The sequence below is a fragment of the Varanus komodoensis genome, unplaced genomic scaffold (genome assembly GCF_004798865.1).
Source record: "Varanus komodoensis strain SLA01 unplaced genomic scaffold, ASM479886v1 scaffold7_3, whole genome shotgun sequence".
NCBI classification, from domain to species: domain Eukaryota; kingdom Metazoa; phylum Chordata; class Lepidosauria; order Squamata; family Varanidae; genus Varanus; species Varanus komodoensis.
Window position 1 is genome coordinate 8,859,612 of NW_025336480.1, and position 22,364 is coordinate 8,881,975.

The following is a 22,364-nucleotide window of genomic DNA, read 5'->3' on the forward strand; positions in this document are numbered from 1 at the left end:
TAGCATCTGTGCCTGTTCCCTCATATCAGTCACTGGATCTCCTTCCTCCTTACTTAGTGGTCCCACCACTTGTCTCCCCTTCCTCTTCCTATTTACATGCTGAAAGAAGCCCTTTTTGTTGCTCTTGATATTCTTGGCAAGTCTCAGCTCGTAATCAGCCTTAGCCTTGTGAAGAATCCTTCTGCAACGGGCTTCCTCCTCCCGGTTTACCCTTTTGTCTATTTCCCCCAGTGAAGCTGTGAAATGCACAGGATGTGGGGCAGGAAACGGCCAAGAAAAGAGGAAGAGCACAGGCTGCTGCTCCATAGAATGTTAGAGGAACTTTGGTAACCAAGATGGTTTGCCAGCAGAGAAGGAGCAGCACTTTTAGTCACTCTTGTTCAAAGGCTCCATGGCACTCCACAATAAAACTGCTTTTTCCTCAGTTTGGACAACAAAGCAACCCATGAAGGACTGCTGACTTTTGAACCCAGTTATCTATATGTGCTGCCCTTTATATTAAATCCCTGATGAGATTTTGGTGACAGATTTTGGTGTCTTTGCAAGATTAAAGCATCTAAGAAATTTACTTATTGTTAGATTGAAACCCACAAAATAGCTTTGTTAGCTAAGGCAGTAACACACTTTCATTAGTCTCTGAATGCTGCCACAATTTACTATGCATGCCATAACTTCACCTGTACTGGCTATTAGACACATACAATGAAATGTTGGCCTCACTGTGACCAGAGAATCTATTTTGTCCTTAGTGGAGGGAAGCAGTGTGAGCATGGCTGGTTTGACTATTATAGTAATAAATTACAGGGTGGAATCTTAGAAATATACTTTTTTAAACACAGTTCTGTTATGGGAAATGGAACAACTTGTAATTGTTCATAGCTGTAAATTTCCTGATTTGTACATACTTACTTTCTCTTTTGCCATATATTTGCAGAAAGATATCATGTCTTTTCATCAATACCCTTGCTAGGCTACCTAACAAGGAACACAAAATATGCAGTGTTAAGTTATACACTGATTCCTGTGGGAAATTATTAAGTAAATTTTAGAGACGTTTCTTGTGGTGACAGAGTTAAGGACCTTGAAAGAGGTTTGTGGGATTAAGTTTATAGAACAAGACGCTTTGAGTCTTGTATTGTGTCTATTGAATGCAATTTGAAGGACAATTACTTTGCAGATAATTATTTAATCACTATACTAACCTTTCATCCTGCTTGCTTTAACATCTAGAAAGCATCATATGACAGCACTATTCTGGCAGCCTGAAAACAATGTAATCACCAAAGGATTGTTGCATGTGCCTATCACCTCCGTCTGAAGCCAATTACATGATAAAAATTTTTAAGGTCAGTCTGATTTGTTGGCACAAATATGCTTAGAATCAAGGTAGACATTTCTACCTATTTTGTTGTTGTTGTTGGAAAAAAGAGTGCAGCTTCCAGAAAGCAACTGTCAAATAAACCTTGAGATTCAATAGCCATAAAATTGCTAAGTTGCTGCTCTTAGTTATATGGTCAAAGGGGAAGCTAGAAAGCTTGTATATTTAACACTGCTTTATTCAGAAGACACTGCACCCAACAAAATTAAAGGCACCAAAATGTTGTACTTCATTTTACTATGATGAGCTTTTGGAGGTATAAACTACTCAAGAGCCTTTGAACGTCCAGCTGAAAAAAAAAAATCCCAGACTCTGAAAACATTTGACATTCTCTACCACATTCTAGGGCCCAGGCAATGAAGATACACTATTTCACTGTTAATGACTTGCTGAAGTGCATATTTTGTATTAGAGGTCCAATACTCAGGAGAATACTTATTATACAACACAGATTACTTTCCTTCAGTTGTACCCAGTTACTTTTAACTATTATATACAAAGTACAAAATACAACACCGATCCTCCCATAATACATATATATCAAAAAGCACTTCATTAATCAAGTAATAACTATTACCAGACAGATTAACTTGCAGTTTTGGTGTCCTTACATCTTGGCCTATATTGGCCTGACCCTGTCTTTTTTTTTTAAATTACAGATTCTGATTTTCCACAGACAATTGAATCTGTCGCGGCATGTGTGTGAACTGGCTTGTACTTTTCTGCTTCGCATATAAAAAGTTCTTTTAAAGTAAGTCTTTTATGTGAAGGAATGACCATGCATGTAAAAAAGACAAAAATGTAATAATTTATACTGTGATGGGAAGCACAACAGCTTTCCAACCAGAATACTATTTGGCACTTGATTATACAATCAGTTATACTGGGAAAACTATCCCTACATTCACTTTGACCTTTGATTTGTTTACCTGAAAAGGAGTATAGCAAAAGACCATAAAAATCTATGTTACATAGCAAGACCAATGAATTCTTGAGTTCTCCTTCCTTTTTCTTCTAAAGATTGTTGCATAAACAATATCAAATTTTATCTTTAATGGGCAGAGTACAGAGTTGCATAAAGAAATAAAGTCTGAACCACTGAACTGGCTGAAGCACTGGAGAATTTTTGTGCATGTAGATAGGTATGGCTGATTCAAGAATGTAAATCTGTGACAACTTTGTGTCTTGTAGCAAAGGCAGCATCCTTATTAGAGCAACTCAGAAAAGTCACAAAATATTGCACAAGCTTTCCAAGATCTCCAGATCAGACAAGATTTTTAAGTAGGAGGTGGGGAGGGGGTAAAAAACCCTGACTTGATGACATATACATGGTCAGAGTCTTAAGATGGAATATAGGAACAGGTTGCAAACATTCACATTCTACTCTTTTCAGGTGCTGTGATAGTTTGTTGTATGTCAGTCTGCTGGATGAAGACATAAACAGTGACTGGTCCATCATCTTTGAAAATGCAGTGTTCCATTCTGCACTTTTCATTTTCTGGACAACTCCATAAACCAGACTATTTTTGCTTAACACGCAGTAATATTTCAGATTCAGTAATAATAAAATGTAAGGGTTGCAGATGGATAAAATTATGCAAAAACCATGAGAAAGGCACACTATTTTAAGTGAGGCTGAAAGGTTCAAAGATATGAGAAAGGCACTTCACTTCAGATTTGCTTTAATTAAACAGAGTTAATCATGCAGTTTTTCAAAACAGGAATTCAAATAATCTTGGGCCTTTGTGGAGGCTGTGCAAACAAGCAAGGTCAGAAATATTTTCATTCAGATTGGCTTTGCTATGAAAATTCATCTTGTTTTGTTAGATAGCACTTTTGTTTATCTCTCATATTTTCCTCTCTGCATGGACAATGAAGACTAATGAAGTTAACACACAGTTTTCAGGCTTCTTACAACTGGAAGTATTGGACGGCAAGTAATGCATACTTACTAAAAAAAATCCTATTCCATTGGCCTTTTCAAAAAATAAAAGCAATTAGATATGCCAAACATTTTTGTATGTTCTGGATGAACCAGTAACCAAATTTTGGGGGTCCTACCAGTAGAACAGACACTGCTATGAATAAAATTAACCAACATTTTGCTTGAACCAAGTTAAGGGCCATTGTAAAGGGGAAAAAACCTCAAGCCTCAAGTAAAAACAGGCTCATTAAAATAAGGGGAAGCAGTGACTCTGAAGATAAAGCAAAAAGCAGAAAGAGATGCAGAAAAAAGAACTAGCAACTAACACAAAGCTGTATGAATCAGCAAACAGGATAAATTGACTGTAATGCCAGATGTGTGGTTAAGTTTGGGGTACTTAAGTGTAACCAGGTTAATTCTCCTGGACAGAAATCACTTGGAGAAAAAAATAGCTATTAATGCAAGTTGATGTCTACATAGTTATGAAGAGCTGTGAGAAAAGGAGTAAGAAGTAACACTATGTAAATAAATACACCACAAAGGCTCATTCTTAGCAGGGTGTCACTGCTGTAACAATTGGTATGTTCTTGTGAGTTGCATCTTTAATCTTCTTGCTCTAAATTTTGTTAACTACTGTACCATATTAGAAAGTTATTACTGTAGTTGTTTTAAATATAGTTAATGATTTAAAATACAGCCACACTATATGTGCATCAATATGTGAAGTATTTGTGCTCTTATGCTAGGCACATTCTAATGGGAACAGCTATTAAAGTTTCAGGATAGTTCTCAAACTAGAGTTATTTCCCCTTGATGCTGGCAAGAATTCCTCATCCTCCTGCATGCATCCCTTCTCATTCAGATCTGTTTTGAAGTGTCAGGGATAGCATCCAGAGCAGTGGTACATTAGGGGCTACAGGTGGGATGAAGAAAAGATAAATTCCTTTTGGATGAGCCAGCGACTCTTCACAGGTTGGATCTAACTCATTTTAATATATTAAGTTGCCTGTTGGATTCAAGTTTCCAACAGATGAATAGGTACAAGATTATAATCCAGTCCTTTTATAAAATAGCTAGTCTTAGCCTGCATTTTGAGCCATTATTTGCATTACCAGCTTTGTCAATTGCAGTTCTTTTAGAGCAATTCTATGGCCACTAGACAGTACCTAGATGCCCACGGGATTTTGTGGATACTCATTCTGCTGCCTTCATCCAACTAAAGAACCCAAGTCATAGAAAAAGAGTGAGTCAGAAGGGGTCTCCCAGGCCATCTAGTCTGACCCCCGGCTCCACTCACGACATGCCCACCAAGTCAGTTGTACACAGTCAGAATAAACTAGCCGATGAATGTGGATGCATACACGGTCCTTCTAACAAGGTTGTGAAGTACACATAATTAGCCTTTGAGGTGCCAAGGAATGCTCAGTTGTTTCATCCTGTCAGTGTCCGATATGGAAATTGTGTCTATTGTTGCTACAGCAGACTGACACAGCTACCCTGTGTAATCTGTCACTTGGCATAATGGCTGCTGCAGGATTCCAGAATATCTATCCAGTGAGCTAATGGATCCAAAGAGCTACTACTTCTTACTCTGAGAGGTAACTGTGGTAACCAATTTGGCTTCAAGGGCCAGAGATCTTAATCATGGAAAAAAGTTTAGCACGCCAAGATGCTTCTTTTTTAAAAAAAGTCAATTCTCTTATCACCAGAAAATATGAGCCCATTATTTTGGGACTTTGCTATTACATATGAAAGAAGCACAAAAGCTGAAAACAGGGTAGACTACTTTGTTCTTTCATGATTACCTTTGAGTATCTTTTGTTTCGTATTATGCTCATTATATGCACAGTTATCGTAAGATCAGTAGCAATTATTTTCAGGCTGAGATATTTCAACTGGTGTCCTCCAACCCCATCCTTACTCAGCTATTGTATTACATACTTCATACAAATAACACTATCTTCTTATCCAGCTGCCAAATGAGAACTTCATCAGTAACTTAATCAAGTACATACTTTTCATACCATCCACTTGTACTTAAAGAACACATAAATCAGATTAGTGCATTTTTTAATGTCAATGAGGAAAAATAAAGCAGCAAAAGTTACACGTTGATGCATAGCACATTTCAGAACTCAAACAAACAAACCTTTGGAGATCTAAACAAATACTCTACATCATTCAGATATAACATGGAATGGAGAGGGAATGTATCAAATGGAAGCTGGCAAAGTCTAGGGAAAGGGCAACCCCCACTCAGTTTAGCAGGATCACTTTTGTTAACCCATTTTAATCATCCTACACCAAACCCACCAGCAGGCACTTTACAGAGGTTGCCATAGAACGGGCCCGTTCACCATAACTTGTCAGCCCTCTAAGCCAGATAGTTATTTATTACTGCCTATTGGGTGCCTGGCACTGTTCTAATTTGTATCCAAGCAGGGAGCAAAAACAGGGAGCTTTATCCTGCTGCTTTATCCATACATAGTTGATAAGCTAGGTTTCACCAAAGTTATATAGGGCTGTAGTAGAAAGATGAACTAGTCCCCAAACAGTAAATCAAAGTTTGAGTCTATACTGTCTGGAGGATTTATCGTAAAGAAAAGCAAAGGACAAATAAGGTCCCAACATCAGAAGTCTTTCCATTTATCATCTTTGGACTAGTGCAACCACCACCTGGCAAATTCCTGAGAGAACTTAAGGCAGAAGATGTACATTTTACTTAGAACTATCACCCCTCACCCACCAAACACACCACAACACTTTAAATGTTCAATACTGTAAAGATTTAACATGTTAGAATCCATTCTAGTCCCTGCAGTGCTCAAGGTTTTATAGCACATGTAATACACATAGAAATACCATGGTGCATTTCTTCAGCTGAATATGTAGTTACACATCATACTTCAGAAGTTAAATTACATGAGAGTAAGCAGGGACTCAGTTCCATAGTTTCTAGTACTGAGCAAAATCATTACACTACCACACATGTGTTAAAAGGTTACAATACTCCCATGACTTTATACTGTATAAAATATTAGGGAAATCTTTACAGAATGTATCCTTCTAAAACAATTATTTTACAGTATCACAATCTTTAGAATGTGCAGCTCTATGTTTAGGCGTATATCACTGCCTAAGGAACTAAATTGGAAATTGTCAAAAAGTGAGAGAATCTTAAATTGTCAAAGGAACAAACAAACAAAAAATAAATACCTAAAACTTTAAAAATAGTTACAGCAATGTAAAACAGGATCAATATCATTATTTTTGTGTAAAATACCTACATAAACATATGCCATGTTACATACACATCACACAAACAACTGTATCCATTACAGATATGAAAAGCCTGCCTGGGAGAGCAATTGAGATCATCAGGCTTCTTACCAAGAAACTGTAGCCATTGCTTAAAACTTTCCAGTCACAGAATAACATTTGGGTATGATAACTAGAGCACTAATAGCAAACCCTAACCAAAATACTTGGTAGAATTATGTTATGTATGGAAATTTGTTGTGCATTTTTTAAAAAAAAGACTTATTAAAATAGTCAAGTACCATTTTCCAAAATTTTTAAATAATGATAAACAGAGCAGATGAAATTTAACAATCCCTCCTTTCAGTGTAATGCTTCCTGAAAAATTTCCTGAAAAATTAGCTAATTTTGGAATGTAGATTTACAGCATTCTTTCTCAAGAACGCTTAGTAGGTTTCTTAGGCTAATTGCAATTAGTCCCAAATGTGTCACCTTCAGATCAGGAAGGGTGCTTAAATTCAAGAACTCTGGCAGAGTTTGCTCTCCAACCCTACTCCAAATTGCTGTTCCAAGGAAGACACGAGTCTCCATGTAGAATGTGGAATATCAGACCCTTAAGTTTTGTAGAGGACATGACTAAAGAAAAGGAATCCAATTTAACACAGGATTCCTTGCCACAAGTTCAGTCTTTCAATTTGCTACAGATAAGACCTGATGTCAGAAAACAAGAATACATGTGGCATATTGATAACTTGGGGCTTTAGGAAGTGAAAAGAAGCTATGTCCATGTTAGTTCTTCATCTTTTATCAGTTCTGTTTCATACGTTAACAGCAATGACATGGGCTGTTTGTGGCAATTTTACAGTTAAGTGTGCAATAAATTGCATCTGAGCATTACTGGGTATATATGCCAATGCTGGTTCACTAGCTGCTTTCTAAAGAATTATTTTGCTAGTATTTTTTCTCAGCAAATAAGTTCTTCAAAAGCTCAAGAGGCAATAACTATGGTTATAGGCAGCACACTCATCACTTTTTAAAAACAATTTACTATGTTTGCCTTAAAAGTATAAGTTTATGGTACATAGAACAAAAAATGATGAAGTTCCAGCTTCTGCATAGTTTCTCTTGGCAGGATAACACAAGCACAACGTCTTTTTTGCATTAGTCCTTGTCCCAGGAAATCACAATCTCTAATGCTGTTAGTTTAGACTCAGTGAATAGCTTGGTGAATATACTACAAGCAAGCAGAATTTAAGAATTTTGTGTGGGGGAACAGGAAGTAGAGCTGTGTGTGCACGGGAAGAAGGAAAGAAAAAGAAGGTCAAAGAATACATCATGGACATTGTTCTTGCTTTATAGTCTAGCAATTAATGTCAGCTGGTTTAAAGGTGTGGAATTTCAGAAATATCATCTGGTGTAATCAATGGAGGAAAATATTGCCGGTGTTTACTCCTGACAACAAGAAAAGTTCAAAGAATGTGCCTTGCTTTTCAAAATCTTTTAAATTGTATCGCTTCATTTCATTAGAGTCAAACTTTTGCTTTCAAGTATTATTCCCTTTAAATTTTTCTAAATTAATTAATTCCACTGTATAAGTACTTTGCTGGTAAAATGCTGCATTCAGTTCATAACACTACAGATTGTTGGATACATAATAGGTCCAGTTGTTCCTTAGGGCATTAAAAAATACTTTAGGCTCAAAGGAACTTGATATGGCATCAACTACAACTTTTGAAATTCTATATACTTCTCCCAACATTTGATTGCCTGCTTTTTAAAAACCACTTAATATATAAATCTGAAGGATATGAAAGTGCTCAAGACTTCACAAAAACAAAACACGTAACAAGCCCAAAATCCAAGGCATAAAAATAACTACTGATGAAGGAGTCTTACATATGCTGACAGTAACTTGACAGAAACTCCATGCATTTGATACACCACTGTAGTGAACTGTAGGATCATCTCCCTCATAGTGTTAATAACGTCATTCATGTGCAGAACTACATTTTAACAAGTCCTATTGGTCCATTTTGTCAAAAGTCAAAGACATACGATCACAATGATGTTCTCGGGTTGTTGGTGTTCAGTACATTCTGCTTTGAATTTCCTATTTTGTAGCTGTGTTTTCTGTTTCTGAATCTGAAAACAAATAGGAAATCATGCTCATTAGACAGCAGTGGCAAATTAGTTGGCTAAATACTCTTCTGTATTACATGATGCATTTAGGCAAGGAACTGCTTTCATCTAGTTAAGACAAACTTCTAATTTAATTAAGTTAAGGCAATGATTAAGAAATGCTCATGGTGCCCTGAGTGGGATTTATTTACTGGATTTACTTTCAAGTAAGCTTACAGAGAGTCAGGTTGCAGGAGTATTATGCTATTTTAGGATTGAAACAGCAATATTTCAGGAGTGTACCTAAATCATTTTTTGTTTGTTTGTTTTCAAACATCCACAGTGAGAAAATGTTTTGTACAATCTGAAAGCCTGTGTTCCGTATTTGGAGCATTGCTGAATCTTAGTAATCACTGTTGTACATTAGCAATCCTGTGGATTCAGTATATTCTGTTGCATTCATGGGGAAAGCTAAAGTAATTGAACTATGTTACACACCCTTTATTTCCTGTTACGCTTGCAACCTCCACAGCATCAGGGAGAGCAAAGGACTTTCAACTGCAGAATTCAAAGTTATAGGAATTTTGATAATCACTTTCATGTAGAATTACCTAAAGTTTTCTCACATCTTACTTATGGATGGTAAATTTCCCAGACAGTCCCAGGCCTGATTCAGCAGTTTCCAGCAGCTCCTGCTAGATTACATCATCTTCCATCAGTTTCGTGGAATAGAGTCTTTGGGTTGAAGGACTGACACCAAACGGTACTTCCACTTTGGGAGGCACAAAGATGTTGCTCTGTTTGATTTACTGCTGTATTACATAGCAGGGCAATTCATTTAAACTGAAAAGGGATTACAGTGGCCCTGTAAGAAGGGTTACAGATAAGGGGTGATGTGATGGTGGTGGAGAACCCAGACAAGCAAGGAGATCGGAAGAATTTTTCACTTCTTATGCCTGCTTGCCCCCAACAAGAAGGATCTTGGTTAACAAGTCAGCTTGTCCTCTGACCTGCTGCTGAATGCAGCAGTTCTAGTCATCTGTGATTTAATAAAGAATGTACCATTCCTGGTTGGACTGGGGTGTGGGTGGAATTACTGGGAGTGTGTGTTTCTCTCACTGTACCCATCTGTGTAGGAACAGTGAGGGCAGAAGCTGCAGGGGCTCAGAATTCCAGTTTCCTCTCCATGCTTCTGGTCTGGATGAGTATTCATTGTGATTATTTGTACCTTGTTTGGGCAGTTGGGCCAGACTGGAAATTCTGCAGACAAAGGCTGGGAATACCTCCTGTATATCCAAGTGAAATGGCTTCTAAGTTCTAAAGTGCTAAGCATGCATGTCACAGTGGGTTATGCCTGTTTGCAGTTAAGGCCAAGATGAAACAGGCTGTTAATGAACAACCTGCAACCAAGATACCTGAGAGACCTCCTCCTTCCTTACCAACCTGCCTGGACATTAGAGGACATTCTTCTAGTGGTTCCACATAGATCCTGGCCCATCAGCACAAGAAGAGATTTCAGCATGGTGGCTCCATTTCTATGGAATTCCCTGCACTGGGAGATCAGGCAGGCAGCAACACTGGTGCCTGTTAAAGTCAGTCTCATCCCAGAAAAACTTTTCTTGCTGATCACCCACACTCTTAATATTATGCTGTTTTAAAATGTTCTTAATATACTGATTTTATTCTTGCATTCATTTTAACTGTTCTCCACTTTAGAATCTGATAAGAAGTGCTATAGAAACACTGAAAATTGATGATAAAATCTAGAAATGCCCTGCTGGATGACAGGCACAATAGTGAGAAAGTTGTAATATTTCTTTGCCATTATCATTGCCTTAGACCAGGCAGTAGGCGTTTAATGGGCTCTTAGCTGTGTTCAGGTGGGCTTATCCCACGGTTTCCACCATGTCTGTCTTTCTATAAGTTGCAGATAAAGAACTAGGAATATAAAATATAGACCCCATATATTGAAAAGTAGGCTTTTATTTAAAAATTAGGATGGAGACATGATCCTCATTTGAACTGAGGTCATTTGGCACAGAGGATGGTCTGAAAGCATATGTTTTGTCTCTTCTCTGGCAGCCTTGCATGTCTGGCTCTGAGACATGAGAATGCTTAGGACCAGAGGTAAGCTGCTTTGAACTTCTCAGGGTATAATCGACCAGAAATTTCAAAAATTAACCTTTTATGTATGCAAAGAACTTATGTATGAATCCATGAGTCTTCTAACAAAATTTATTCTGGGTCTTGAAGGTGTAATTTAATTTGGTTTAGAAATTATTATTCTAAGTATTCTATCAGCTTCTCACATGACTTCACCTTGGCACCTTCTCTATGTAATTAATCTTTGAGTCTTGGCTATTGAGTGGTATATAAATGAATTAAATAAATAAATAAATAAATAAATAAATAAATAAATGTTCCACCCTTTCCTCTGAAGGAGCCCAAAGGCAGCATACATGATCTTCTCGCTTTGCATTTTATCCCCATAACAACCTTGTGAAGTAGGCTATCCTGAGAAGCAGGAACTAGTCCAAAGTTACCCAGTGAACTTCATGACCAAGTGGGGATCTGCATACACTTGAGCCAACATACCACACAGGATGCTCTTAAAGCATGTAAAAGGGTTCCATAATCATGTTAATTCATCAGAGTGATCCATATTATAAGCAAACCCAGTAAGTAAAACCCAGATTGCATTTCTTGTAACTGTATAAAAGGGAAATGAGAATGAATGAGTAGTTCTCTTGTGTCCAGAAAAATAAAGAATTTGTTTAAGACTACTAAGATCTTAGTTGAAAAAAGGACTAAAAACGGAATGAGATTACCCTTCTTAAACAAGAGAAAATTCAATATGCTAGTAAACAAAGAAGAAATAATCCAACTGATGATGCTGAGTCTGGATTATCTTCCAAAGCAGTTTCAGCAATTAGAAGGAAGTAACTGAAGATTGTACCCACAGTAAAAAACTTAGTTTTACTGAGACTCAGGGTGACTGGACAAGCTTTGCTCACATATAGTGCAAAGCCTTGACTTTTGCACAAAGAACCACCCCATGCTTTTCCAGTGAACAGATGGATAGATTTGCCTGTGAACATTATTCAGCCTTGTGCCCAATTCTGGCTAAAATGAGGCAAGGCATTTCAGTATTAAATTTATGTCCCAGTATTAAATTTAGGAGCAGTAAAGTAAGCAATATTAAGTTCTACTCTCACCCATGCTCACAATTTGTGACAAACTTCTAGTATGGAATGGAACACAATTAACAGAATGAGAGAAGGAAAACATTTAAATGCAAAACATAATTGTTTTCTAGCATGTCTGGTAAGGGATTGGAATGTTAGCCCATATAAAGCAGCAGGAAGGAGACAAAGTAGTTCAATAATTTCTCATAAAAATCTCCTAAATGTGCAAGTTTTCCTGTTGCACAATTCAACCATTTATTATGTAAGAACTTTAAAGAAAAACATGTTTTCTGTTATGGTTTTGCTCCTGGTATGATGTTGACACTTGCATAAAACCCAACTAAATTTATCTTTTTGCCTCATGACTTGAAGTACTTTAGACTTCTTAGCTGTAGGATGGTATCAGTGGGAAGCTGTTATTTCAGGAAAAAATGGCTTACCCTTTAATTCGAAGCATCTCTTCAAATGTTTCTGGTAGAGGGCTCCCATGGGTTTCTGGGAGGAAGAGGGTTAGAATGCCTACCAGCACGGTGAGGCTGCCCATTAGGATATAAGGCAGAAATCTATCATAGGCACCTGGGGAAATACACACAGTGGCACTATTTAATATACAATTGCATGAAAACTGAGGTATAAAATTAATTTATTGTATTTGAATGCCGACATTCCTCTAAGCTATAAGGCAGCATGCATTAGTTTGTGCATGTTATCCCATCAAGACTCTGAAATATACTGATTGATACAAGTTCATTCATCAAGTTTCGTAGCTCAGTCGCCACTGATGTCTCCATAGTTCATTTTCTATGCTCTCTAATATGCCACAAATATATAACACTTCAGTAATCTTACTAGAACTACTAACAGAAATTATAAGTCATCATTGGATGGGAACTGGGAACTAACTTTTTAAAATGCATTCCCCGCCCCCGGTAAGATTTATGTTGCAGATTTTGAAGCAAGGCGTGAATCAGATATAGCTGATAAACCCCGGACTTATGTGAGTGCTACCTAGAAATTGTAGGCAAACCTTCCAGAATATCTCTCAAGTATTTAGAAGACGTTTAAAGTACAACATCAGTACTAGGATTCTTCTTACCAAGGAAAACAAAGTAAGGAGCAATGATGCTGCCCACTCGGGATGACATGGAGGTGGCACCCACTGCCATGTTTCGTACTAGGGTTGGATAGAGCTCTGCAGTATAGATGTAAAGCATGGAGAAGGCAGATGTAATCCCAAACTTCCCCAACATCACCAAGGTAACAGACAGAGGGTAGAGGCCTGTGGGATGACAGAACAGTCGTAATAAGATCCCTATGCTCCTTATGAAACTACTTTTCAACATTTCCCCTTTCTACTCCAACTGCTTTTCCTTCTTTCCTACACACTGATTTTAAGTCGTGTTAGGTGAACCAAATCAAAGCAACATTTGTACCTTGTTTGTAGATTATAGTACTTGATTAAAACACAGGTATAAAACACCTGAGACTATACTGCAAGTAGAAAAGTTTTAAGAGCTTCAGGCAGTAAATTTGGATAATGCCTCTAGCATGTCACCAAAGCAAATTTCTTAGCTAATACAGTGCTGCAATATTGATAATAGATGTAAACCCATTAATTAAGAGCTGTGTCTCCATTCATGATAGCTGCAAACAAATTTCTGCAAGAATGCTACATGAAGACACTTCTCAGTGAAAGCACCAAGAAAACCTCGTCTTATCATTAGCTTTTATTTTCTACATGGTGAGGCTTGGGGAACTTTCATACTGACAGGGCTGCAATCTTCTGTGTTTGCAGATATCTGTTTAGAATAAACATATTAAAATGTTTCCTGGCTCAGAGAGGCAAACTAGATAATTCTGTGTCATCTTGATCCCTTAAGCACAACCTTACATGCTGAGCTCAAGTTTTGTTTTTTTTCCAAATTTTCTACTAGAGTCCTCATACAACATTGTCAAAGACTGCTATATTAAACAGGTGGATGTTCATACTTGGAGGTACTAGCTGAATGAATAGAATAACCCCTCCTCCCAGGAAGAGTGTGCCAGATATTGAGTAACACCGAGGTAAGGTCCGGAGGAGAAGCCAAGCAATCACATAGGCTGGAACTTCAATAACTGCTGACAGGAAACAATTGAAGTAGACATTTCCATGCAAGTTGGGGGTATTAAGTGACAGACCAAAGTAGCCTATAGATGTAAACATCCTGAAAAGGGAAAGGGGAAAAGATTAGCAAATAATAAAGGCTTTGACTTTCATAATATCTGCTAATCAACCATATAATACAAAAATCCATGGGATATTGCTTAACTCTTTGTTCTACTACTCTTCCATGGAATTGCTTTTTGAGCTGAAATACTATCACTCCAAAATCCAAGCAGCAACTTTTCTTCAAGTGTTTAACCTTATTGCATCATGCCCAAGATCTACAAAGCCCTGCTGTCTGCCAGATGATACAAACAAGCTATCAATTAGGGTGCAATGGAAAGGATCATCTTATTATTATCCCAGGAATTCACTAACATCACTGACCAGATTTTGCTCCTGAGGAAATTGTAATAGAAACAAATTGGGCATTTGACTCCTTTAATTATGTTTTTATATGTCTTCACAGCCTTTTCAGTCCTCACCCCTTTTTTCTCTTCATCTGTGTTTTGGTGTTGCCCTCTTCTGTTTTCCAGTATTACACTGCAAAATATTCTATTTTATGATTAAGAGGCTCAATCGATAGCAATTTTATTGCTTTTAATTTTTACAGCAAAATGAACTATAAAAGGAACTACTGGACCCAACTATTGAAAATGATTTTAATACTGTTGCTCTGCAAATCTGTTCCATCATTGGAAAAGTTTTATACAGAGAAGGCATGGTGCCTACCAGATGGCGTATCATCTGAACCTGCTGATTATCCACATGCACTGTTTTCTTTAGGGCACTGCCAGTATTTGTTTTGACTCTGTGTAATAAATGATTTAATTTAATTTAAATGTTGGAGGCACTGCTTTGCAGTGGTTCTGCTCCTACTTGGCCAGCCTATTCCAGAAGGTGGTGCTGACTCTGCATCATGGCAATTATGCCACGGAGTTCTGCAGGGTTCCATTTTATCCCCCATGCTATGTAAGATCTACACAAAAGTTATGGGAAATGTCATCCAGAGGTTTGGACTGAGGTGTCACCAGTATGCTGATGACACCCAGCTATAGCTCTCCTTTACATCTAATCTAGGTAAGGCAGTGACTGTTCTGAATCGGTGTCTGGATGGTGTGATGGTCTGAATGAAGGGCAACAAAGGGAGATTTAATCCAGATAAAATGGAGGTTCTGTTGGTAGGTGGTTCAGCTGCCCTGGTGGGTGATATGTGTCCTGTTCTGGATCCTCTTCTGCCCAACAGTTAAAGGCCCATGACCCCTGGCTTCCTTTGCATCTGTTCAGCCTAGCACAGCCCTCCACAACCCAAAAGGCTCCTGATGTGGTCCAAATGAATCACACTTCCAAGTATTCCAGCCATCTGATCCAGGTGAGGCAGTGGCTGTCCTTAATTGGTGTCTGGCTGGTTAAAGGTAAAGGTTTCCCCTTGATGTGAAGTCCAGTCATGCCTGACTCTAGGGGGCGGTGCACATCTCTGTTTCCTAGCCGAGGGAGCCAGCAGACAGTCTCCATGGTCATGTGGCCACCATGACTAAATACCCAGGTGCACAGAACGCTGTTACCTTCCCACCAAAGTGGTACCTTTTTATCTACTTGCATTTGCATGCTTTCCAACTGCAAGGTCGGCAGGAGCTGGGACGGAGCAACGGGAACTCACCCCATTGTACAGATGCTAACTGGTGACCTTTTCATCAACCAGCACAGCAGCACAGCAGTTTAAACCACTGCACCACCTGCATCCCTTGTCTGGCTGGACTGAGGGCCAATAAATTGAGACTTAATTCAGATAAGACAAAGGTCCTGTTAGTAGATGGTTTGCCTCTCCAGGTAAGTGATCTTTGCCCTGTTCTGGACAGGGTTGCACTCCCCCTAAGGAACAAGGTACATAGTCTGGGAGCGTTCCTTGACCCAGAGTTATCTTTGGAATTCCAGGTGATTGCTGTGGCAAGGAGCATCTTCCACTATCTTCAGCTGGTCCTTACTGGATAGGCAGAATCTAGCAACAGAAACCCATGCTCTGATAACCTCCTGATTGGACTATTGTAATGTGCTCCATGTGGGGCTGCCCTTGAAAACAGTCCAGATACTTCAGTTAGTACAAAATAGACCATAGGCTTTTGACGGGGACTGGCAACTGTGATCATATAACGCCAGTCCTGTATCACCTTTACTGGCTACTGATTGAAGTCCAGGCCCAATTTAAAGTGTTAACTTTGACATATAAAGCCCTAAATGGTTTGGAGCCTGGATTTATTTGCTCAAACCTTAAGGTCTTCCATGGAGGTCCTTCTTTGGGAGCTATCTTTGAAGGAGGTTAGAAGAGTAGCTATCTGGAAAAGGGCATTTTCTGCAGAAGTGTCCCAGCCCTAGGGCCTGCTCCCCAGAGAGGTATGCCTGGCACCAATGCTTTATTCATTTTGGCACCAGGCCAAAAGCCTTTATTCACCCAATATTGTCATTTTTACATTGTAAGATTAGAATGTTGTTACATGTTTATATTGTACTTTCATTGTGTTGTTATGGTTGTGAGCTGTCTTCAGACCTATTTGGTATAGATGGGATATAAATGTTTTAAATAAATAAATTACAGCATCTCTCAAATATCAAAATAGTACTGATTTTCTAAAGCATTTATTATTATTAAAAAGGTGGGTTTTTCCTCTCATTTCTATGTTGCAGTAAGGATTGCTCATAGAAATTTACTGGTTTTAATAAATAGGAACTGATGGTAAGGAAAGCTGTGTTCCCAAGTACAAGAAAGCCAGGAAGAACATAACAGCTATCAGATTATGGAACTCCCTACCTCAGGGAGGCTAGTCTGGCCCCAGCCCCTTGTTTTCACTGTTCACTGTTTGTTGATACTGTTTTCCCAACTGCCAAACTGAGTAATTTTTAATGAACTGATGTGCCTTTATATGCTATAATGGCACCTGCTGTACTTACTGGGACTAAACCAGACATTCTGTTACTTCTTGCGTGTTTTAGGATCTCACCATTGGCTTACCACAAAAGAAGAGACATGACAGTGATAACGGCAACGTTTCCAGTTCTGAACAGGTCCAGAATCATGCCCTTCTGCTGCTTGGCCTTGACATGCTCTACCTGGAAAGAGCAAGGGGACGAGAAACAATGCCAAAACCAAACTTAAATACCTGGACACCTAATAATCGAACTACAGCATGAGAAATCATTTTGAGCAAGCTACTGGTCTAATTAACTGAAGCCATGAATTAAGATTCAGACTGATTGAATTCTTAATTCAAACTGACTGAAAGTCTGTTGCAGGGAAATCACCAATTGAATAGATCAAGGGCGCTGTTGAAACAGTGCTAGGTTTTTTGTCTTGGTTCTTTTTGCTTCACTTTTGCTTCTTCTTTCATTGTATAAAAACATTTACTGGTGGCTGCATTATGAAATGTAGATTCCTATCCACTGTATGTGAACAGTTATCTATTTCAAGTTTCAGACAAATAAAAGGTCAGAACAGAGTGGCTCTAGTTTTCCTTCTAGCAATGACAAAGCCAAGTCACAGTTCAGAATTCAATTATTTTTTCAGAATTCTAACTTTTCTTGCTAAGACCCAGCTCATATTAATACTTACCATCATTGGCAAAAAGAGACTCAATGGCTTTAGTTCAGGGCTTAACATACATATGTGCTATTACAAATAAAAAAGGCTACCATGTGACTCCAAACCAGCTTAGTATTAAGTAAACAGATAAGCCAAGATGGAGCTCAGATACCTATTCTCACTTTCAGACATTTTAGATATGAAGAGTTTTCTTCCTCATGCCTGGACTTGTCTAGTTAGCATTTAACCTATCTAGGAATGTATGGCACTTCAAAAATAACCCTTTATTAGAGAATATTATGTAATTGTAACCTTTGGCAAACACAATGTCAGATAGGACTTTGCTAATTAGATGTTCATTCTGGCTTTCCTTGCAGGGCAATGGTTACATCTTGACAGCTTGGGAAAAGCAAGTATCTACAATATATTCAAAAGTGTTTTTTTCCTAATATAAGGGCAAGTGTGCCATATCTGGCTCCTTGAAAAAATAAACCTATTTATTTGGGCAAATTCTAACATGCTGTATGCTGTCCTTCAACTCATGCGTAATAACCCAATACCTGGATTTTTAACCCAATACCTGCATTTTTTTTCTACCCAACTGCAAGTTATCATCGTTGTCAATTACAGGGACAAGAAGTGAGGATGGCTCTAGGGATGTTTTAAATTATCTAGGCATTAATTGCCCTCCCCACTTCCCTAGTCACCGTAATACTGTGGGGCATTTCATTCCTAGTTTCCATCCTCATCCCCCACTATCTTTATTCCAGCAGTTTACTTTAGAAGAGAAGAGTAAGAAAAACCTTTCACTGTTGCCACTGTTGAACAACGGGAGAGTCAGAAATGCCTGCAGATCATGCAGAAAACTAACAATAGGTTCTGATCTACTTTCTGCACTTCCCTGCTTTACCTAAACATGTTTGCCTGCCCCTTTCTAAACTTCTAAAGTTGGGACAGAAAGTAACTAAACAAAGTTGGCCTTGTAAATAATTATTGTAATTTTTATTGTAAAAAAATTGTAAATAATTATTTTGGATGCATTTGCCCACTCTTTACTGCAATTGACACTACTACTGCTAGAACCTGCTCTTGTATTGTGTAATGGCTGATTAATGCTATTAGAGTTTCCTATCCAGGCTACCAAATATTAAAGAGACAAGAGTCCTTAAGTTTGGGCATGAGGAAGGAGAAGTAAGAGCATGCTGTGGGAGTCTTCTAAACTTTGTGCTGAATGCAGTTTGGCAATATTAGGCTGCACATGCTCTCTTTAAACCTCTTCTAGTATTTAAGAGTGAAATACTCTCCAAAGGATGAAGGAGAGTGCTGTAAGTTCAATTCCCATACCATAAGAAAGCGCTACAAAAAGTATGCATGTATGATACTTGTTTCCAGATACAGATTACATGCAGTATACTATTTGGATGTTCACATGTGGAAGCAAATGGCAAGGATGCATAAAGCTATCCTGTAATGTATGCTTAGTTGCTCAGCTTAACAGGAAGATTGGCAGCCCACAACACACCTGTCCAAGTGACACAGATAGCAGGAATATTCATGGTATGATTACAGAATAAAGTTGTCACGGCTTTACAGGCAAGATTGAAGATCTACTGGAAAGGTCTAGATTCAACTACACAATTGCCTGCACGATTGTTCTATATAACAGAAGTACCAGAAATTTAGCAAGCTCTAAACTAATGCTGAATAATACAGACACATGCTATAGGAGAAAAAAATGACAACTACCAAATGGGCAGTGTATCATATTTGGAGTAGGCAAGGCATTTTTACTCAGGCTGGATCAGCTGGTGATATTGGCCTTATCTAGGCAAGCTACCTTTAATCAAGCATTTAGGCAGAACCATCAGCAGAAGTTCAAAATACAGGCATTCTGTTTGCCGCATGCTCTGTTAGCAGCAGCCTGTACTCAAGGAGGCAATGGATGGCAACTGTTAACACATCTATGCTTGATATAGGAACATTCTCCTTGTCACTTACTACTTTAAAGCTTTCAAAGATCTTGCCACAAATACCACAGCAGTTAGGCCATGGGACAGGACAGTCTCCTAGCAAATTAAGATACTTGCTGCTACATTAATAATTAACTTGGGTGTAATAATTAAACACAATGATATGATTGTGAGCTACCATATGTTAACTGCCACTATGTACTATTTACTAATATCCCTGGTGTTTTAATTGGGATCATACTGGCTTATAGCAACAGAGACACATAAGCACACAAATATAATATTGACCTCTACTGGATCTAACAGTATTGCTGGGGATGGGATTCCATTCATTTTTGCAGCCTTCCGAATAATTGCTTCAGCTTCTTCAATTCTTCCTTGGGAGATCAACCATCGAGGAGACTCAGGAATAATCCTGTAATAAATTCAAATAATCCAGCTGATATTTTCAGAGCAGATTGTTTCCTTAAATTGGGGACCCAAGCAGTAATGTGGACATAATAGACACATGTTTTATTCATGTGCCTGTCTCATTTGCAAATAGATCCAGGAGTGAGATCTGTTTTTGAAATGAGAAGGTGAGGGGAGCTAAACTCTACTGGTTTCAAGCACTTTTCTTTCCAGTCCTGATCACTATTGATATCAGAGCTAACCTGAACAAATCTAATAAAGAAACAGTGCTTTAAGCAGCACAGCACACTGAAGGCGGCTTTACTCTTCTCAGACACACCATTGTGTGGAAAAATTAGTCTTCCCCACCCACACCACACACTTTCTATGTGAAAAGGGCAAGCATGTGAAATAATACACACAGCTGCCCCATCTAGTTAGGCCTGAATGTTGCAATTCTGTGTGCTTGCATGTGCTATTTTTTCCTATGTTTAATCCCATTGAACTGGGGTGGGTAGGTTATGAATATATTTAGGATAAGTGTATTGCAGAAGTTTAAAAAATAAACAGAAAAGCTGTTGTTTACTTTTATGCTGAATAAAAAATGAGTTCTTCAGTAGTAGATGGGCACACACAATTTAGAAGTAAGCTAATTATATTGTCTGTTCCTTAAACTAGTGGTCTAAAATGCAACGTATAGCCCAATTCTTAAGCACTTCTGATGGGACGATAGTAACATTCATTTCAGTGAAATTTAGTTAAAAGTAAACATACTCATATTGCAGCAACTTTAATGCACAGTCAACCATTATGAAAGCTGTGTGCAGATAATATACCTCTAGTGTGGTGCTGGCATTGATCAAACATCAGTAGCAAGGTAGAAATGAGCTTCATGAGTGCATGTATCTATAAATGCTTCTACTTACGTAGTAATATATTCCTATTTTGATAAACCAGAAATCCAAAAACACTTCAGGGACAGTGTGTGGCCACATCAATATACAAGTGCTTTGACTTCTCCCAAGCATTGAGTAAAGTTTTAGGAAAAATTACATCTCAATAGTAACTATATGGAACTATAAAGATGAATAACAGCTCCCAAATTTCAGAAAAAGCTGTTACTTAAATGAAACCTAAATCTAACATGCAAGGTGCGAATATATCAGCAGTGCCACCTCATAGACATCACAGAATCCAAGTGTGATTACCTAGGACCTGTATTTGGGATTAATCCAAATTTAATGCCCCTCCTCTTTCATTATACATTATCATTTGTCTTTTATATACGTTGTGATTTTGTTTTCTTAGATGGGGGAAACTGTCTTTTACTCTGTTTCCAGAAAAACATATCAGGAATTAGCCTGATATCTGCCGAAAAACCTGAACCAGTGATAAGAAATCATTTTTGTAATAAGTTAAACGCACATGTTAGTTCCTGTACAACAGAAATCAGAGAGATAGAACGTCCAGTGTAAAGTACCATATTTCATTTGGTCTGAATATTTTACTCATTATTAAACAGGATTTTTTTTCCACACCAGTAGATGATGGTAACTCAATGTTTTGTTAATGGAGAATATTCTTCTCATGTACCTGCGCTAAGACCACACAGTTCACACAGGATTGGTGGCAATTATCTTATTGCTGGAACAAAAGGACAGCTCCTTATGGTGGCGCCAGAACCTGATCTGAATCCTATCTGCATGATGACAGTCAGTAGCCCTTCTCTCCCTTCCCTATGCAGTAGTTTATGTCACACAAAGGACTTAGACAAAGCAGTGCTTGCCCCTCAGACTGTCAGGGAATAATGACAAAATACTGTGTCACTGATCATTTGCACTTAACATTCACTTGCCAAGCATGGGAATTTTTAACATGGTACACACTAAAGCTGATCTATGGAACCAGGATGCCAAAGGCTAGTATTTCTGGCAGGCATTGTCTAATCCTTTTCTAAAACTCTTGTTGAATATGCTGCTAGCAGGTTCTGAAAAGGAGAAGGTGCTCACTCATGACTGCTAAAGGAAAATCCAATTCCCCACAAGCATAATCTGACCTCATCTCAAGCCCAGTATTGCGTATTTTCCAGGGACATTTAAAAGCACCATTGTTTTCCTTCTTGAGTTATTTGATGTATGTTCCAGCTTTCAACCAAAATGACTAACAGTAAAACAGATACATCCATATTAAATATTAACATCAGCCATGGCATCCTATGTATGCTTACCAGGAAGCCTGCCCCACTGAACTCAGTGGGGCTTACTCAGTGGAGGCATAAGAGTACTCAGATTTCTGCTGCAAGGAAGACAGCTGGATCTGCACTGTAATTAACTAAATCTTACATATTTTCATATTTAAATGTGGATGGTATTCAAATTGAAATTAACTTTCCGGGAAATCAGCACTGGGAAAATGGCACAGAAA

General features: G+C 38.2%; 1 protein-coding gene and 1 long non-coding RNA gene across 3 annotated transcripts in view; one reads left to right on the plus strand and one right to left on the minus strand.

Annotated features, from left to right (window-relative positions):
- Positions 1–13,945, plus strand: part of LOC123035732 — a 20,906-nt gene extending 6,961 nt beyond the window's left edge. The window contains exons 2-3 of the long non-coding RNA XR_006417008.1: positions 2,038–2,129; positions 13,798–13,945. This is a non-coding gene — a long non-coding RNA (uncharacterized LOC123035732). The remainder of the gene's footprint in view (positions 1–2,037; positions 2,130–13,797) is intronic.
- SLC22A4 (solute carrier family 22 member 4) overlaps positions 5,356–22,364 on the minus strand; it is a 62,113-nt gene continuing 45,104 nt past the window's right edge. The window contains exons 5-10 of one of the 2 annotated variants that reach the window (XM_044454209.1): positions 19,839–19,965; positions 17,014–17,111; positions 13,853–14,067; positions 12,960–13,142; positions 12,304–12,439; positions 5,356–8,702 (exon numbers count right to left, since the gene is read on the minus strand). In XM_044454209.1, coding sequence (XP_044310144.1) covers positions 8,618–8,702; positions 12,304–12,439; positions 12,960–13,142; positions 13,853–14,067; positions 17,014–17,111; positions 19,839–19,965 — 844 coding nt within the window. In that variant the 3' untranslated portion in view covers positions 5,356–8,617. The remainder of the gene's footprint in view (positions 8,703–12,303; positions 12,440–12,959; positions 13,143–13,852; positions 14,068–17,013; positions 17,112–19,838; positions 19,966–22,364) is intronic. The other variant, XM_044454208.1, reaches the window with a different exon arrangement.